We start from the raw sequence: 19,557 nt of genomic DNA on the forward strand, positions 1-19,557 counted from the left end.
AATTAATGCCCAAAAACGCAGGGGCCCTTATAAAATAACTTTTGTAAACTAAAACAGAAAGCCAAAACAGAGATTACTATCCTGAAACATCCATCAACAAACATCCACATACGTTTAACGATTAAACGCAATGTAGAACTTAAAAACTCACCAAACTGTAAATAATTTCAATATAGCAAATGGAATTTGGAAATAATAACACAAATTGCCTCTGATACCAATTGAAGGTAATCTCAACATGAGGAAATCCTTAAGCAGAAGCAGTAGTCCAAATTCCATTACGATTGAAACATAAGTTTACTGTAACCACAGATAGATTATGCAAACTAAGTAAATTACAACATGCTTTTCAAATAAGATACATAGTTCAAGGGAAATCACCTTTGAAGAACATTTCTTCTCGTATCCCTCAAACGTTCAAGTACTCCTCGAACAAACATCAACAAGATCGTGAAGACCTTCTTCAAGTAAATCACGAACCAAATGGGAAGAGAACAATACCACTCGGATTTCTTGGTATGCTCGGGGTGAGAATCTAGGAGCGGTGGGCTCTGTCTATTTTGGTTAAGAGGGTATTTGTAAGTTTGGAGGAGGAAGACAATCGAAGAAGACTACTATCACATAACAAACTTCTCGATCGTGTAGACTGTCGCATAGCCAAGACTTCCTATCGCATAGACAAAAAGCCTATCATATATGCTCTCTGTTTGTCGTGTAGACTATCCCATAGCCTATACCTTGCGTTCTCGTTGTTATTTTCTTTCTTAACAATCTTAGGAGAAAATGAGAAACTCTTTTTCATTTTATTCCAATTGTCATAAAATTGCATAATCACCCACTAAGGTAGTTTTTGAGAAAAATTGATTATTATTCAAAATAATAAATAATATAAATAAATATGATAATCAACTTATCATATTATATTTATAACCTATAGTTTTAATATTGCCTCACATACAATATAAACTATAGTTTTTTTCCCTATTTTATGGCATTTAATATAAATTATATTTATATTAAATTAACAACTATTTGAATCTCATTCAAATATATATTCCTCCAATTAATATATTAAATATATTATATCAATTATATCATATATAGTTTAATTAATATAATTATACCATATATAATTAAATCCCTTTTATTAATTTGAACAATTCAAATTAATCCAAAAACTGATATTCAACAAAATTCTTTTGAGCTACCAAGGGGACCTTATGAACCTGTAGCTTGAAGCTCCAATGGTACGTGAATAATTACTTAAACTCTTTAATTACATTATCCACCATTCGTTAACTGTTGGGCACTCCACTAAAGATCGACAGTTGCACTCTTCGCACTATAGATATATTTCTGTGTTCATTAGATATAACCAATCAACAGTGCGATGACCCTTCACAAATTACTCGTAAATACAGCTGGGCCAAAATACTGTTTTTACCCTGTAGTTACATCTAACTTCTTAAGTACCACTGATTCCTTTAATGAATAGTAAATCATAGTCCCATTATGACTGAGTTCTCTCAAGTCAGGAGAGGGTGTGGCCACTATGTTCAAGACCCAGAATCAGCCCTTAAGGGAGCAATTTATCTACTTACCCTTGCATCGGGGAATGAGTGAATTTCATCTTATGTAGCTGAGTTTCCAGCTCCCCAATCAGACGAATCCACAAAATGGTAGGCTTATTGAGTTGGCAATCTAGTCACTCTCACCCATACAAATCAAAAGACCGCCATCATGAGCAGAAGTTCACAAGTCACTCAGGATTCAGGTCATGTCACCTATGATCATCCTAGTTAAATGTAAGTCTCTATTATTAAAGGTGTTATATAAAGAGACTAATCATTTCGTGGTCCGGTCTTATACAAACTCTTTATATAGGATATTCCTTCCCGCATGTCTCCACATGAGCGATCAGGATCAGATCATTTGTAGCACTTTACAACATTTGTAACATCTACAAAGTGGGTCGTATCTTTAGTATCACCAAGATAAGGCACCAACCTTATCCATCTACTACAAACCATTTAAGTTATCATTTAAACAAGATCCACCTGTATGTCTCTACATACTTGTTTAAATTTACATAAAATAATCTCGAATTTTAGTTTATTGGATTCAGTATATGCTTATAAAATAACATTTATTTTATTAATAATGATATGTCTATACAAAGTTTACAATCAACGAGATTACAAGGAGATTTAGGACATCATTCCCAATAGTTAACGTATCTCCCCTGGGTACACAGTCATCTGGAGATTGTAACGAGGACATCCATTTGGTGATTCAAACTTCTAATAGTGTTAAAATCGTCGGGAGAGGTGAGAGAACTGCTGACGTGTCATTGACCCCATCGGGATATATATATACTCTCGACGACGTATATACCTCATCGGGAGTTTGCATAAACTTCCGACGAGTAGGCGTTTCGCATTGAGAGTATGACTCCTGACACATATTTCCTGACTATTTTTCCAATGAGATCATGGACGTCGGGAGATGATCTCTTGACGTGTTTTCAGCTATATCTAGACAATTTTGGGCGTTGAAAAAAACTATATCCTTGTAGTGAGATTCAATCTCTCCAAACTCAAGAAAAAGCTCTCTAATCGATCCAAATAAATGAACAAGCCAAAGGTTGATCCAAGTCGATCAACAAACCAAAGACCGATCTAAGCTAATCAATAAGCCACAAGTTGATCCAAGCCAATCAACTAGTTAGAGATTGATCTAAACTAATCAACAAGTCTAAGGTCGATCATCCAATTGAAGATCAAGAATGGACCAATCTTCTTAGAAGATCAACAAGCTTAAAGACTAAAGTTTATACATTTGTGGAAAAGAATAAGAGGATAAATATTAGAGACTGCAAAACTTATACTACAAATCAACAAAATCAAGTTAATTTTCATGAATTAAATTTCCTAGTCGAAATCTTGTATGAACAACCCTAACATAGGGACTATTTATGAAAGTTATATCATACCATAAGGACTAAATTCTAATTATAAACTATAGAGATTAAATTCTAACTTTCTCCAAATTAACTGGACGAAATTTTCAATTTAATCTAAAATAAATTTGATTATAATATTATTTTGATTTGAATTATATTTCATTTTAGTTAGTACATATTTAGTTGTCTAATTTTAGTCAATGTACTTTCGATTAATATGAAATTTAGTCTATGTAATTTTTATCTTTTTTTTTTTTATTATTTATCAAAATTGGTTAAATAACAATCTTCATGTAAGAAATAAGAAATGACACTTTGTGAATATATTTTCACAATTTATAAATAAATTGGTAAAATGGAATGAAACTAAATTGTATGGAGTAAAATTGGATATATAAAAGTATATAGAGACCAAAATGAAAAGAAACCTAAAGTATAGAGACTAAAGTTAACATATATAAATATACACATATCTATAGTTAGTTTTTTTTGTTCAACAATTATAGACGAAGTGAACGAAACGATGAATCACCCTGTTTGGTAACTATTTTGTTTTTTGTTTTTGTTTTTTAAGATTAACCCTATAGACACTACTTTCACCTCCAAATTTATTCCTTCGTTATCTACTTTTTACTAATGATTTAAAAAACAAGCCAAATTTTGAAGAACTAAAAAAATAGCTTTTAAAAATTTGTTTTTGCTTTTGGCATTTGACTAAAAATTAAACTATTATATTTAAGAAAGATGCAAATTATTGTACGAAAGGAGGAGAAAATAGACTTAATTTTTAAAAACTAAAAACAAAAATAAAATGATTATCGAGGACCTAAACTATCCACTAAGTTATGCTTCCATCACTAAACATAATTAATAGTTAAATTTTAATGCCTTTTAAAAATTAATTAAGAACAATTCTTATAAATAGAAAATTTTCAAAAATATTTATATTTTATAGTAAAAAATTACAAAAATGTTTTGTATTTTTGAAACTTTTTGTTACAAAATGTGAATATTTTTTATATTTAAAAAGCTCCTAAAATTATAGTTAAATTTTATTTTGCTGAAGTCTCTCTCAATTATATTATCTAAGGCTTTGGAGTCTCCCTCTATTATATTATTTAAATCATACCATGATTGTATAATTTCTTATTTATTAAATGGGGAATGTTTTACTTTTAATTCTAACTCCATGTATGTAAGTGTTGGGAAACCACTAACGTCTTAGTCGAATATACACGCGTAATTAAGCTATGTCCACTTCGTTATGGTAATAGAATAATAATTTAGGATGTGTTTGGAATGTATTTTTATATTTAATTTAAAAAATAAATTATTTTAGAAAAAATTGGAATGTTAATAACAATTCAAGATATTTTTTAAAAGTATTTTCAACCATTTTTATTAAAAAAATTTAAATAAAAATAAATTTTTTTAATAATATTTTTTTCTCAAGTCAATTCAAACGAACACTTAATTGGTAAGATATCTATTTTTTTTTTCTCCTAGCGTCTGAAGTCTAAACTCCATTTGTTGTAATAGAGAGAAAATGGAAAGCGGGCCACATGATCATATAATTGTTAAATTATTTTTCTTGTAAATTTGTAAAAATATTATTTTCCCTAAATAATGCATTCAAATATGAAAGTTTTAATAAATTAAGATCTTCTTAGGGAAAGCATTTTTCTATTATTCAAACTCTATGATTGAATGACTCAATTTTTTTTTTCATTTGTTCTCCCTTTTTTTTATTGAATTTTGTACTTTTTTTTTTTTTTTCAGTTCACTTAGTTATTCAATTACAATTTGTCACACGTATGACAAAATCTTATTTCTTTTTTTTCTTAAATATTTTTGAATTTTATTATCGTATGTTAGGAATAGGCTGCTAAAAGATAGTACGTTCATCATTTAATGACAATATTAATTTGAACATATAAAACCATTATCCAAAGTTTTATTATTTTAAAATTTTATAACAAACGAACTTATTCATAAATAGATTATTTGTAATTATCCTTCGATACCATTTAGAATTGATGAAAACTAAAGCTACAAATGACTTAGGAGCTTTAACATATCGTTTATTTCGCTTCATTATATATAAGATTTTTCCAATCCTTCATGCGAGTCATCCATTAGGAGAATTGCAAAAACCACCCTTGAAGTATGGTAGTGATAGCGATTTATACCTCTAAATTTTCTATTCTTAAAATTAAGCCCTCAAATATTTAATATTAGAAAATTATATCTCTAGTTAAAAGATTCCCTCTTTTTCGACTTCTCTTCTCTCTTCTTCTTAACTTTTCAAGCCAAAATCAATCCCAAATCTCATATAGACTTTGAATTAAGGTTTTATAGATGCTTGAGAATAGGAGTGTTCATGGTTGGGTTGGGTTGAAAGACTGTTTAGACTTAACCCAATTATTCGGGATGTAAATTTTTTCAACCCAAACAACCCTTATTAAAAAATGAACCTAACCCAACCCAACCATGAAATATTTGGGTTGGGTTGGTTCGTGTTAATCAGGTCATTTATTATTCTAAAAAGAAGCAAAATGTAAATATGTAACAATTTAATTTAATTATTTTTATATATTGAATTAAAATTAACAACTCAATTTCAATTTATATAGTGAAAATTTTCTTTCTAAAGTGTAAAGAAATTACTTTTTAAGAATTTTTGAAGAATAAATTATTCAAAAAATATTTAAATTAAATAAAATTAAATCAATATATGTATAAATAATTGTGTTATAAGAAATAAAAATTAATTTTAAAGTTAATAATAAATTCGATTCGAGTTATATTAGGTGAATCCATGAACAACTCCACCCATAAAATTTTCATTTATTTGAACTCAACCCAACCCAAATGAGTTGACAACCCAACCCAAACCGCACAGGTTGGGTTGGACCGATAGTTTTTTTGGGTTATCAGATCTTTTGAACACTCCTACTTGAGAATAAATGATGCTTGGGAATAAGATGTCTATGAATCAAAGATGGTTTTATTTGGTTATGTATGAGAACGAGAATAGAATGTCTGGGAATTATTAAACTTTTTTATGCAATTATAAAGTATAAAATTAATAAAAATTCATTTCAATAATTAATGTTTGTTTGTTAATTTATTTTTATTATATTAATTTATTAAATCAATTTTAAGCCATTAAAATTTAACTAAATTTACGCAATCACCCTCCAGCTTAATATATTTATTATTAATTAATTTTTTATATTGCACATTTATATTATCGATTTTTATTAAAAAAATATTGGTAATTAATTTAAATATCATTTTTTTTTTGTAGTTTTGTTAATTGAAGAGTTAATTAACTAATTATTTAATGTCAATTATAAGTCTTAAATATATATATAAAAGAAGTTGATATAAATTAATTGATTTTAAATCATCAAACAATATTTTTAATTTTAAAAAAATAACTATGATTATAGATTAAAAGTAGAAGTACAAGTGTACAAGATTGTTTAATTGAAAAAAATTAACTTGTTTTATTATGAGTTAATTAATTAATATTTTTTAAAATATTAATAAATAATTTATGATGTTAATATATATTACTAATAAAAAGGGATCTAAGCAAATATAATTATGACTATTCATATTTTTTTAAAAAGATTATGGTTTTCATATTGATTCATTATAATAGAATAAATTATTATATTAATATTATTGATAAAATTAATTATATATGTCAATTATAAATTTAATTTAAACATATTTATAAAAATTAAATAAATTAACCAATATCAACCAAGAAGAAAAACAAATAACATAAAAAGATAAAAAGTAAGAGAGAGAAACACCATTAGAAATGGAGAAAACTCATCCATTTGAGTGGTTATGAAAAACTTCAATTGATGGAAATATGAAATGTTAAAAATTCTACCAAAGATGGTGATAGAATATCATTTCTCACTTTAACTTTTATTCCCATGAACCAAACGAGCCATTAGTTCCACCAACCATTATTAATTTTTCAATCATGCCTATTTCTTGTTCCCACTCTTTCACTTTTTTCCCTCAATTTTCATTAAAAAATTAAAAATAAATAAATTTTCACATTTATAAGAGTTAGGTTTTATTTTTACTTTGATGAAAAATTGAAGGTTTAATTTTTGCAATGAAAAGTTTAGAGATTAAATTGCTACTACCACCATAATTTGTCCTCTACTTTTTAGAAAAGTGATCATTTTGATTTTCATTTGTAAAATCTTAAACACAAATATTATACGCAATAATGAAAACAACTCTCTAATACAAATCAATAGCAATATTTTTACAAAATTAAAGGAATGAAATCTCATGCTAAAATAATCTTATTCCAAAGAAATGAGATACAAATGAAAAGGAAAAGATGAAAATGTTGTTACATTTTTAATTTTCACCGATTTTAACCTATACACGAAAATGTTAAAAAATGTTTACATTCTTAAATTAGCGATAACATATATTTGTTTGTGTTTATTTGAAGAAACGTCAAGGAAAATTGACAAATATGGGCCCAAATGATTCCATCTTTTGAATAATTGTTTATGAAGACCTTTGCCGATAAAGATGATGTCAGCGTAAGGCTAAAATTAAATTACCTTTATACCCTTATTTCTTTTCAATTTCATTAATATTCTTCAATATTTTCACCAACTTTTTAGTAAAAAGTTAAATTCTTTTACCAAACCTTTTTTTAAATCTAATTCTATCAAATGGAATGATAGATTTTAAAACAATTTTCCACGTTTTTAGGTTATACAACATCATTTTTTTTATATGGATTAAGATAATTGATATCTTTTAAAAAATAGTTATTTCAACTAGAACAACTTGGCTTAATGGAAAAAAAAAGGAAAAAACTAAAAATTATTGCTGGACTATGTAAAGGAAAGAAAGTCAGAATTTTTCTGAAAAAGAAAAAAAAAAAACAAAAATTATGAATCACGAATTCATAAATCTCAATCGAAGAATTCATGATTTTCGAGAAAAAAATCTTTTTTAAACAAATTATTGTTTCTTTCACTTTTTCAATCTTTATAAGAAAGTGATCCAAATAACTGAGATGTAAGTTTTTTTTTTTTCCAACTTTAAATCTTTATATTTGAAAATCCAAATTTTACTAAAATTGGTTGAATTATAAAAACTCAACTAAAAAAACTTTGGAAACTCGGTAGACTGGGAAAATGGGAGTGAAGAAGAAATTTTTTAGTAGAGACAAAGGTGGAAATAGTAGAAGTTTAAATATTATTGGACTCTCATAGGGGCATTTGTGACCTTTCATCTACCAAGGAGTCCCAAAAATATGCTCTTTTTTTCCAAAAAAGGGCCCATTTTTATAATTAAAAACTCAAATGGCCCCTTTTTTTTTTTTTTTTATCAACTTCCCAAAAGTTAAAACAAATCTTATTAATTATATATTAAATACCTAAATCTAAATTTTACTTTTGTTGTTTTTCTCTCAAATCACGATAACAAATACTCAAAATGTTAAAAATTGAAAATAAAGGGATTAGAATAATATTTAAACAAAATATTAAACTACTACTCATCATTTTTTTTCTTCTTCTAGAAAAAAAATACCATTTTTTTTATCCCCAGACAGAGTCTAATTTCCTTCCTCCTAAGTTTTCAAAATCTATTTTATCCTTTAGATTTGAGTTAGGTTTCAAATTGGTCCCTAGATTTCAATATAATTTACATATTTAATTTTTTTTTTTCTAAATAATCATTTTTTTGCCTTTAATGTTAATTATTTATTATAAAAGAATTTAAAATTCATAAATAAATAAGTTTCATTATTTTTTTCAATATTAAAATTAAATTTAAAATTTCAATTCCTAATTATTTAAAATTAATTAATAGATATCAACATAAAAAACTAAGAATGAATTTAATGAATCAAAGTGAAATTAGCTCAGTGATATTGGAATGTGCTCTAATCCAAGAGGTGAGAGGTTGAATCCCCCACTCCGTAATTGTTGTACTAAGAATGGATTTAATGAAAAATCGAGAATAAAAGTGTAAGTTTTGAAACCTAAGGACCAAAAAAAAAAAAAAAACTCAAAACTTAACGACTAAATATGTAACATTTTGAAACTTAAGGATCAAATAAAAACTAGACCAAAATTGTTTTATTTTTCTTATTATTTTTTTTCTCTCTTTTTGAATTTAATAACTTGCAGAGTTGGAAAAGTTTAAACCTCTTATCTTTCAATCAAAGATATATATCTAAACGAATTGAGCTATGTTTCAAGTTAATACTCTTCATAGTTACGCACACATAATCACACCCTATCACTTGAAATGGTAGGGGGTAAACATTTAAAAATTTATTCGAAAACGATAAAGTCATGCATTAATCATGATACATTTAAATCATAACTAATCACATATTAGAAAAAAGGAAAAACAAACAAACAAAAAATATATATCCTATACGTTTTCCTAAGAATCTTGCCCAGAATAGGTTCATTCCACGATTCACCAAAGAAGGCATTTGTAACTGCTTAACACATATATACGTCTATACTTCAAACGTTTGAGGGCACTTTATGTGCCCAATTAAATTCCCTTTCTTTGGGTATTAATAGGAAACGTAGAAAAATAAAGCAAATTATTAATTTCAACTTTTCCAAAACTTTGAGAATCTAATAATTGGTGGGTGTAATTTTCCATTGAGAGTATTTTTTAAAAAAAGATATGGTTAATTTATAGGAATATTTAGTTTTGTATTTATTTAAAAAATTGGATTTACGTACATTTTGAGTTATAAGAATAAACCTTCCATTGCTGACCAATAATTTCAACACATGACGATGTTGCATGTGATCATTATTTTAAAATATATATGTATGTTTTAATTTAAAAAAATTGCATGTGATGAACATCCTTTTAAAGTTGGTGATTATAACTTCAACCCTCTTCGGTTTTAGGCCAAACATGGAATTTATTCAATTTAATGCATTGCAAAGTATCTATTCTGTAATGCAATAATTAATATGAGCTCATTATTAATAATAATGATGAAACTATTATTTTGACCAAACATATTTTATCGACTTAAATGCTTAATATGATAAAAATAAATAGATAAATAAACAGCCTTAAATGCTGATTTTTTTTTTTATAATTAAGTTTAATAAAAATAAAAAATTAAATACTATTTTGGTCTTATACTTTTGGTTTTTGTTGATTTTGGTTCATGTACTTTCAAAATGTTCATTTTACTACATATACTTTTAATTTTGATTCATCTTGGTCCTATACTTTCAAACTATTCATTTTAGTCCACGTACTTTTGACTTTAGTTCATATTGATCCTTGAACATTCAAAAAGTTATCATTTTAATTTCTTAAAAATGAAAAAAAAAAAATTTGAAAATAATGGACCATAATTATCACTTTTTAAAAGTACAACAATCAAATTGAAGCAAAGTTGAAAATATAAGGATCAAAATGAACATTTTAAAAATATAGGGACCAAAATGAACTAAAGTTGAAAATATAAAAACAAAAATAAACTTTTTGAAAGTACGAGTACCAAAATTAACCAAACCAAAAGATTAGGAATCGAAATAGTATCTAAAAAAAAACATTATTGACAACATTGAATGTATTCTTTTAGGACGTGAGATTCAATTATTCTATATCTCATATTTATTATACTAAAATCTTATATACCATTCTAGCAAGCTAGATTGTTGTTATTATTATTTTTTTTTAAGATTGTAATTTTATGTTCAACCATGTATAAAAATAATAATGATCACATATCGAACTCGGTTGGTGAAATAATAACTAATATTTTATTCTCAGTTAACACCTTCCTTTAGTACTCTTATTAGATCTAAGTGTTAAGATGTTCATCTTTAATAANAGATTAGCACTCTAATTATCCCATATAATTTAATCCCTCTCAAAATCTTTATGAATTCTTTTAATGAAGATGACGTGTCTTCAAAAATTGATGTGAAATTTACATCTCTATATATATATTCCTGCATAGACTTGTTCTAATCTTCCTACTCCCACTAAAATACGTATATAGCGATTAACTTATATCATCATTTCACTAAACTAACATTAACTTGAATGTTATTAGCAAATGTAGTGAACTAAAAGTAGCATAAAAGGACAAAACTCCCCCCATAATGGGTAGAAAAATATTTGGTTGAAAAAGATAAAGGAGGGATGGGGGAAAAAGAAGTGCTTTTTTTTTTTTTTTTTTTTTTTTTTTTTTGTGGTGTAATGACATATTGATGAGAATTTTCACAATACACATTCTTTTGCTTTTAAATTATTTGAGGGGGAAAAAGAAAAAAAGAAAAAAAGAAAAAGGATAGTGTGGTTCCTTAAGTTAATTACTTGACCAAGTGAATCACGTCTTCAATCAAGTCCACATCCATCCCATTGCCTCTCTCTTTTCTTTGTATATATAAGTGCTTTGTTTCTGCAGCCATTTTGGTAGTGCAAAGACCAAATATCTCTGATTCTAGCTGGCTAACTAGAGATATTATTATTATTATTATTATTATTATTTATAATAAATAATAATAATAATTAATAAAAATAATTAATGGGGGTAGAATGGAGAAGCTGTTATTTGGACATAATCTTGGTTCCATTAGGGTTTTTGATAAGCACTGGATATCATGCATGGCTTTGGCATAGAGTTCGGACTCAGCCTTTCACTACTCTCATTGGCATTAACACTAATGCTAGACGTTTTTGGATCTCTTCCATTTTACAGGTCTTTCTTTTCCTCTCTATTCTTGTTTTTTTACCCTTATTAGAATTGTGTTCAAGTATAACTTCTTCGTTTCTATCCTATCGTTGTTGTCGTTTTCTTTTTCTTTGAGTTGTTCGATCCTTCGGTTGATGTAAATTATGATGTCATTGGTAAAATTAACGATTTGACACTCGTCTGATTAAGAATAAACATGTTTAATGATTCAACAGATGATGTGATTCTTATAGGCTCAATCTTTTGAAATTTTTGGCTTGAGGCCGTAATAACCACCTCTTCAAAGATATATTCATGCCCTCCTTCTCTCTTTTGGAAGACATCTCCCTTGCTGCAACAAACTAGTGTTCTAAGTCTAACCTATTTGTAATTATGATACTTCCTCTCTTGCTTTAATAAATTGGAAAGTTTTCCTCGATCTCTTCATAATTTGTACATCTTTTAATTAATGGAGTATTTCTTTTTAATATTTGTTCTAACTAGTTGAATTATGTTTGAGATAAAAATCTTTACGGATCTCGTTTCTAGATCTTTCAATAACTCCATCAAAGCATTTTCACTATATTTAGATGGGATATCATTTCTTCACTAGTTGATATCAATAGTTATGAATCTTTTTTTTTTTTCCTTGTAGGCAAAATAGTTATGTTTTTGTTTTTTTCTTTTGGTAGATTATAATAATTATTAATTTGATGGGGTTGAAATTTACAGGATAACGAGAAGAAAAACATCCTAGCCGTCCAATCATTGAGGAACACGATAATGGGATGCACCCTAATGGCCACCACTTCGATTCTACTCTGTACGGGTCTAGCGGCAGTATTAAGTAGCACATACAGCATAAAGAAACCCTTAAACGACGCCGTTTACGGAGCCCACGGCGATTTCATGTTGGGCCTTAAATACGTGACTTTACTCACACTATTCCTCTTCTCCTTCTTCTGCCATTCCCTCTCCATCAGATTCATAAATCAAGTTAATATTCTCATCAACATTCCCTCCGGCGCCGCCGCCGTCACCTCCGATTACATCTCCGATCTCCTTGACAAAGGCTTCATTCTCAACATCGTCGGCAACCGCCTCTTCTACGCCGCCCTGCCGATGCTCCTCTGGATTTTTGGCCCTGTTTTGGTCTTCGTTTGCTCTGTTTCTATGGTCCCTGTGCTTTATAATCTCGACGTCGTTTGCTCTTCCGCTACCCGAAAACGGAAGACGATCGTCGCCGGTGAGGGCAATGGCGAGCTTAATAATGTTTAGGATTTGGTTTTTTTGTTTCTGTGGATGTGATGTTATGTATAATGTGTGCACTGAAATTTGGAACGGACTTCTGAATGCAAATAATTGACAGTGCAAATGTCGCTGATTTCTCACCCACGACTTCTTGTATAAAATAGCTTTAACGCACATGCTACTCATTTCTTTATCAGTAAAAAAAATTATAAAAAATAAAAAATACTACGTGGCATTATTTTATTTGACTATGCTTGGAATGTAGCAATATATTCAAGAAGCACTCAAGTTTTTCGTAAAATAATTCCATTTTTATTTTTTATTTTTTTATTAAGAACCTCTATCCTCGCAGTATTAAATTTCTATCGTTTACTTGTATTCCACGTAGATATGAATGATGAAACAATATTTCACAAGAAAATAAGTAACAAAATGTCACTAATCTAAATATAATAGACATGTTAATTGGTTAAAAATCATAAAATATTTATTCATTAATTTAAATTTACTTTTTGTTTTTATAAATTTTCAAATATCTATCAAAATTGACATTTTATCAATATTTTCATCAAAATTTCCGTAAAATTAGAATCTTGATATTTCCGCCAAAATGAACATTTTGTACCTTGATCATATTTATGCTTGATAAAATAATTTGACATTTCTATTTATGTTAATTCGTGTGAAATAACACGCAATTATTGTATATTTATGTAGAAATTGTTGTGAAATTGAGGAGCACAACGGGAACACAGATATGGAAAAAATAAAATATAATAATAATAATAAATATAATATAATATAAAAAACTAAAATCATAAAATAACTAAAATTATAAAATTTGGTAATAGAAAATTTAGTGAAATTTGAAGTGGATTTCTTACCAATGGGTGTGTGATTTTAAGATCCACAAAATGTCACTATTTATGGGCAAAGTGGCAAGTATGATGTGGACTTACATAGACACCAAACATGAATAACTACAAGGCACATGAACATACTAAGTAATGGGCATATATTTATTATTATAATATTCATAATACTTCCCCTTAGATGTCCATATATATATATATGAAATATGCCTCGTTAAAACCTTACTAGAAAAAATCCAATGGGAAAAACCCTAGTGAAGAAAAAAAAGTACATATTTCATATAATATATACTCCTAAAAGAATACAATATATTTATTCCCCTCGTGAAAATATCACTTAATATCTCTGAGTCACCGCATTCTAATGTTGTGCACCAATTTTTCAAAATTGCGATTGGTAATGTCTTTGTAAATAAGTCTGTCAGGTGATCTTTCGAACAAATTTGTTGTACAGTGATGTTGTCATTTTCTTCAAGATCATGAGTGTAGAAAGCTTCGGTGAAATATCATTTATTCTATCTTCTTTAATATATCCTTTTTTGATTTTGGCTATGCAAGCTGGGTTGTCTTCGTATAATATTGTTGGAGAGTTTTTATTAGAAGACAAGCCACATGTTTTACGAATGTGCTGATTCATTGATCTTAGTCATACACATTCTCGACTAGCCTCGTGAATCGCAAGAATTTCAGCATGATTTGAGAAAGTGGTCGTTATGGTCTGTTTTACTGATCGCCATGATATAACAGTTCCTCCACATGTAAAAAGATAACCGGTTTGAGATCTAGCATTGTGTGGATCAGATAAATATCCAAAATTTGTATAACCAATTAGATCAAAATTTGATTTATTTAAATAAAATAAATCCATATCGATTGTTCCTCGGAGATAACAGAATATATGTTTAATTACGTTCCAATGTCTTTTTGTAAGAGAAGAACTATATCTTGAACGGAAAACCATTGAAGGTTTTCGCATCGAAATGCAGGGATCGATTCCAATTTTCGTTTTTCACATAATTCCCAAGAATTACAGAATTAAGAAGAAAGATTATGCATTCAAGAATAAAATTACAGCATACTAATAAAGGGAAGGAGAAAAAAAAATTGAAGAACACTTTCTTCAAGAACTCCCTCAAACATATCTCTTCTTCCAAAAGGGACACCACCAAATGAAGCCTTCTATATTCTCCTTAGGGTTTAAGAATGACATGAGGTGTGGGCTTTGCCTTAGGGTTTTGGAAGAGAGGAGGAGATGGAGAGAAAGAAAGTAGTTTTCTTTTCTATAAATTTTTTTTTTCAGAGAACACAACTCACAGAGAAAATTGTGGAAAAAGATTAATCAAGACCATTCATTCTTCCACAACCCATGTTATTGAATGAGAGAATGAGGGGAGGGAGTTGTAACTCCCTCTATTTAATTAATTTAAATTAAATTAATAATATATATATATATATAGTAACTATTTTATCATATATATATATATACACAATATGTATTATAATAAATATAACATATAGCCTATAGTTTTATATTGTATCAAATATAACATAACATATAATTTTATTTTCTCTCAACTATACATGGCATTTAATATAAATCGTATTTATATTAAATTCACTTATATGAATCTCATTCATATAATTAATATTTGAATCATATTCAAATATTTAATTCCTCTCAACTTATTTATGATATTTAATACAAATCATAAGAAAATTATTTCAAATAGTAAAAATGTTGAAAATATTTATAAGATATAGCAAAATTTTAGAACTACTAATGATAAACGTTATTGATAGACTTCTATCAGTGTCTATCAATATCACTGTTAGACACTGATAGCAGTGTCTATCAGCATCTATCATTGATAGTTTTAAAATTTTGCTATATTTTATAAATATTTTGTTTTATTTTTCTATATTTAAAAACAACCCTAAATCATATTTATATTAAATTTAATTACATGAATCTCATTTATATAATTAGTATTTGAATCATATTCACATACCTCTCATATTACCTTATATTATAATGTAGCAAATACATTATATTAATTATATTACATATATAATTAATTCCCTCAATTAATTTGAACACTTCAAATTAATCCAAAATTAATTCTCAACTAAATCCCTATTGAGCTACAGAGGGGACCTAATGGACTTGTAGATCGAAGCTCCAATGGTATTTGGATAATTAATTAAACTCTTTAATTAAATTACCCAACATCCATTAACTACTCGTCATTCCACTAAAGATCGACAGTTGCACTTTTCGCACTACAGATAAATTTCTGTGTCCATTAGATATAACAAATCAACAACGATGACCCTTCACAAATTGCTCATTAGTATAACTGGGCCAAAATTACCGTTTTGCCTCTGTATTTACATCTAACTCCTTAAATACCATTGATTCCTCTAATGAGCAATAAGTCATAGTCCAACTATGACCAAGTCCCTCTTAAGCCAAGAGAGGGTGTGGCCACTATGTTCAAGCCTTGAAATCAGTCCTTAAGAGAGCAATTTATTTACTTACCCCGACATCAAGGAATGAGTGAATTCGGTTTTTGTAGTTATGTTTCTAGCTCCCCAGTTAGACGAATCCCCAAAATGGTAGGCTTATTGAGTTGGCAATCTGGCTACTCTCACCTATACAAATCAAAGGACCGCCTTCGTGAGCAGGATTTCACAACTCATTCAGGATTCAGGTCATGTCACCTATGGTCATCCTAGTGAAATGTAAGTCTCTATTATTAATGGCGTTATATAATGAGACTAATCATTTCATGGTCCGGCCTTATAAAAACTATTTGTATAGGATACCCCCGCTCACATGTCTCCATATGAATGATTAGATCATTTGTAACACTTTACAACACTTGTAACACCTACAAAGGGGCCGTATCCGTAATGCTACCAGGATAAGGTTGGGATAAGGTATGCCCAATCTTTTCCATTTACTACATACCATTTAGCTTATTATTTAAACAAGATCCACCCGTATGTCTCTACATACTTGTTTAAATTACATAAAATAATCTAGGATCTTTAGTTTATTGGATTGGGTGTATACTCATAAAATAATTATTATTATATTAATAACAACTTGTTTATACAATGTTCACAAACTACGAGAATACAAGAGATTTAGGATACCAATCCAACATCTAGCTAATAAATTTACTAAAAATGCAATATCATTATTAGCAAGATACATAAGTGCACATTATGTATTATCATCATTAATAACAACTTAGCTAATAATCTAGGATCATCATTAATAACAACTTGCTTTGTATTATTAGCAAGATACATAAGTGCACAAATTGCACTAAGATATAGTACTTTGGGGCTAAAAAGTTCTTCATTATCTTCTTGAGGTCGAAATATATCTTTCTTTATATCCAATGAATGGATTTCCATTGGAATCTTTAATGGATGTGTTTTGTCCATATCAAACCTTTTCAAAAAAATTTCTGTATAAGTTGACTGATGAATAAATATTCCATCTGCTAAATGTTCAATTTGAAAACTAAGGAAAAATTTATTTTTCCGAGATCTTTCATCTCAAATTCTTTCTTGAGATATTCTATTGCCTTTGAAAGCTCTTCAGGAGTTCTATTTATATTCAAGTCATCAAGATATACAGTTATAATAGCAAATCCTAATTGTGATTTCTTTATAAAAACACACGAACATATTGAATTGTTTTGATATCCTTCTTTCAATAAATGTCCACTCAGGAAATTGTACCACATCCATCTTGATTGTTTCAATCCATATAGTGGTCTCTGTAACTTTATTGAATACCATTCCCTGAAATTTTATGTATATGTTTCAAGTACCTTAAATCCTTTTAAGATTCTCATATAAATATCATTATCAAGAGATCCATATAAATATATTGTGATTACATCCATAAGATGCATATCCAGACTTTCATAAACAGTCGTCAATTAAATATCTTAGTGTAATTGCATCCACCACTGGAGAATATGTCTCCAAATAATCAATACCAAGTTTTTGTAAAAATTCTTGTGCAACTAGTTTTGCTTTGTATCTTATGACCTCATTATTTTCATTTCTTTTTCTCACAAATACCCATTTGTATCCCATAGGTTTGACATCTTCTAATATTCAGACTACTGGTCCAAAAACTTGTCATTTCGAGAGTGAGTTTAATTCTGCCTTGATTGCTTCTTTCCACTAAAGCCAATCTTTTCTATGTCAACATTCTTCAATAGATTTTGATTCAAGATCCTCATTTTCAGATATAATATCAAGAGTAACATTATATAGAAAAATGTTGTCGATAATTACATTAGTTCAATTCCATCCTTTTCCTGTCATGACATGGTTTATTGAAATCTTATTACTATCTTTAGGTATTTCACCTTCCTCACTAGTCATGTCGAGGATTTTTTTCATGAATATTTACATCCTCAACCAATTCCTTTTCACTATTAATTATTTTTCGTTTTTGAGGATTTTTATCTTTGGAACCCACTGGTCTACCACCCTTCTGGCATGTTTCAAACTCATTAGTGACAACTTGTTGTATTGAGATATCAATTTTTGATGGAATATTTGTCGTTGGTATATGTGACCTCGATATTTTCTTGCATCTATAAATACATCCGGTAGTTGATTTGCTATATTTTGCAAATGAATTATTTTCTAAACTTTAAATTCACATTGATCTGTATAGAGATCTAAATGAGACAATAACGATGCATTCCATGTAATTTCTTTTTCCAACTTCTTAATTCCTCTCCCGAATGTTGGAAAATTTATCTCATTAAAATGACCATCAGCAAATCGTGAAGTAAATATGGGTTCAAGGTATTTGATAATTGATGGGGAATCATATCCAATATATATTTCTAATCTCCTTTGAGGACCCATCTTAATGCATTGTGGTGGAGTAATCGGAACATATAGTACATACCCAAAAATTATCAGATGGAAAATATTTGGCTCATGACTATAAGCTAATCGGAATGGCGAGTACTTATGATCTACTAGCCTAATGCGTACAAGTGATGTTGCATGCAAAATAGCATGTCCCCAGACATTCAAGAAGCTTAGCTCTCATAAGTAGTGGTCTTGCAATTAATTGCAAACGTTTTGTAAATGATTCTGCTAAACCATTTTGTGTATGAAAATAAGCTACAGAATGTTCAACAGTTATCCCAATTGACATACAATAATAATCAAAAGCTTGGGATGTAAAGTCACCAGCATTATCAAGACTAATAGTCTTAATTGTATAATTAGGAAATTGTGCAATTAACTTAATTATTTGAGTAAGTAGTTTTGCAAATGCAAGATTTCGACTTGATAATAAGCACACGTGTAAACTATCTACTGGATGTATCTATTAATACCATAAAGTATCTAAACGGTCCACTTGGTGGGTTAATGGGTCCACATATATCACCATGAATTTGTTCTAAAAATGCAGGTGATTCAGCCCTCACTTTAGTTGGTGATGGTCTAATTATCAATTTTCCAATTCTCAATAATTCTCCTTATCATTATAGTTCCTAATGACCCAATCGGTCATGCCAAATTGTAAATATGTATGGATTCGTGAACTTCAGGTTCACTGTTGCATGTATTTCAATTACTCGTATATGAGTATAATACAATCCAGAAGATAAAGCAGACAACTTTTCCAATATATGGTTTTCATTTGAGACGGTAGAGATAATATATAGATATTCCATATTATT

General features: G+C 28.4%; 1 protein-coding gene across 1 annotated transcript; it reads left to right on the forward strand.

Annotated features, from left to right (window-relative positions):
- The first annotated feature begins 11,449 nt into the window (after nt 1-11,449).
- On the forward strand, nt 11,450-13,087 carry LOC120086553. The gene is made up of 2 exons (XM_039043262.1): nt 11,450-11,723; nt 12,429-13,087. The coding sequence occupies exons 1-2, from the start codon at nt 11,550-11,552 to the stop codon at nt 12,972-12,974; spliced, it is 720 nt and encodes a 239-aa protein (XP_038899190.1). The 5' UTR covers nt 11,450-11,549; the 3' UTR covers nt 12,975-13,087.
- Nucleotides 13,088-19,557: the final 6,470 nt, after the last annotated feature.

The sequence above is a fragment of the Benincasa hispida genome, chromosome 9 (assembly GCF_009727055.1).
Source record: "Benincasa hispida cultivar B227 chromosome 9, ASM972705v1, whole genome shotgun sequence".
In the NCBI taxonomy this organism is placed as follows: Eukaryota; Viridiplantae; Streptophyta; class Magnoliopsida; order Cucurbitales; family Cucurbitaceae; genus Benincasa; species Benincasa hispida.

What these genes read in the sequence shown, in the direction of transcription:
- LOC120086553 (XM_039043262.1), top strand. Translation starts at nt 11,550, where the DNA reads ATGGGGGTAGAATGGAGAAGCTGTTATTTGGACATAATCTTGGTTCCA. An exon ending in GGATCTCTTCCATTTTACAG is followed by an intron (nt 11,724 to 12,428) that starts GTCTTTCTTTTC and finishes TGAAATTTACAG; the next exon opens with GATAACGAGAAGAAAAACAT.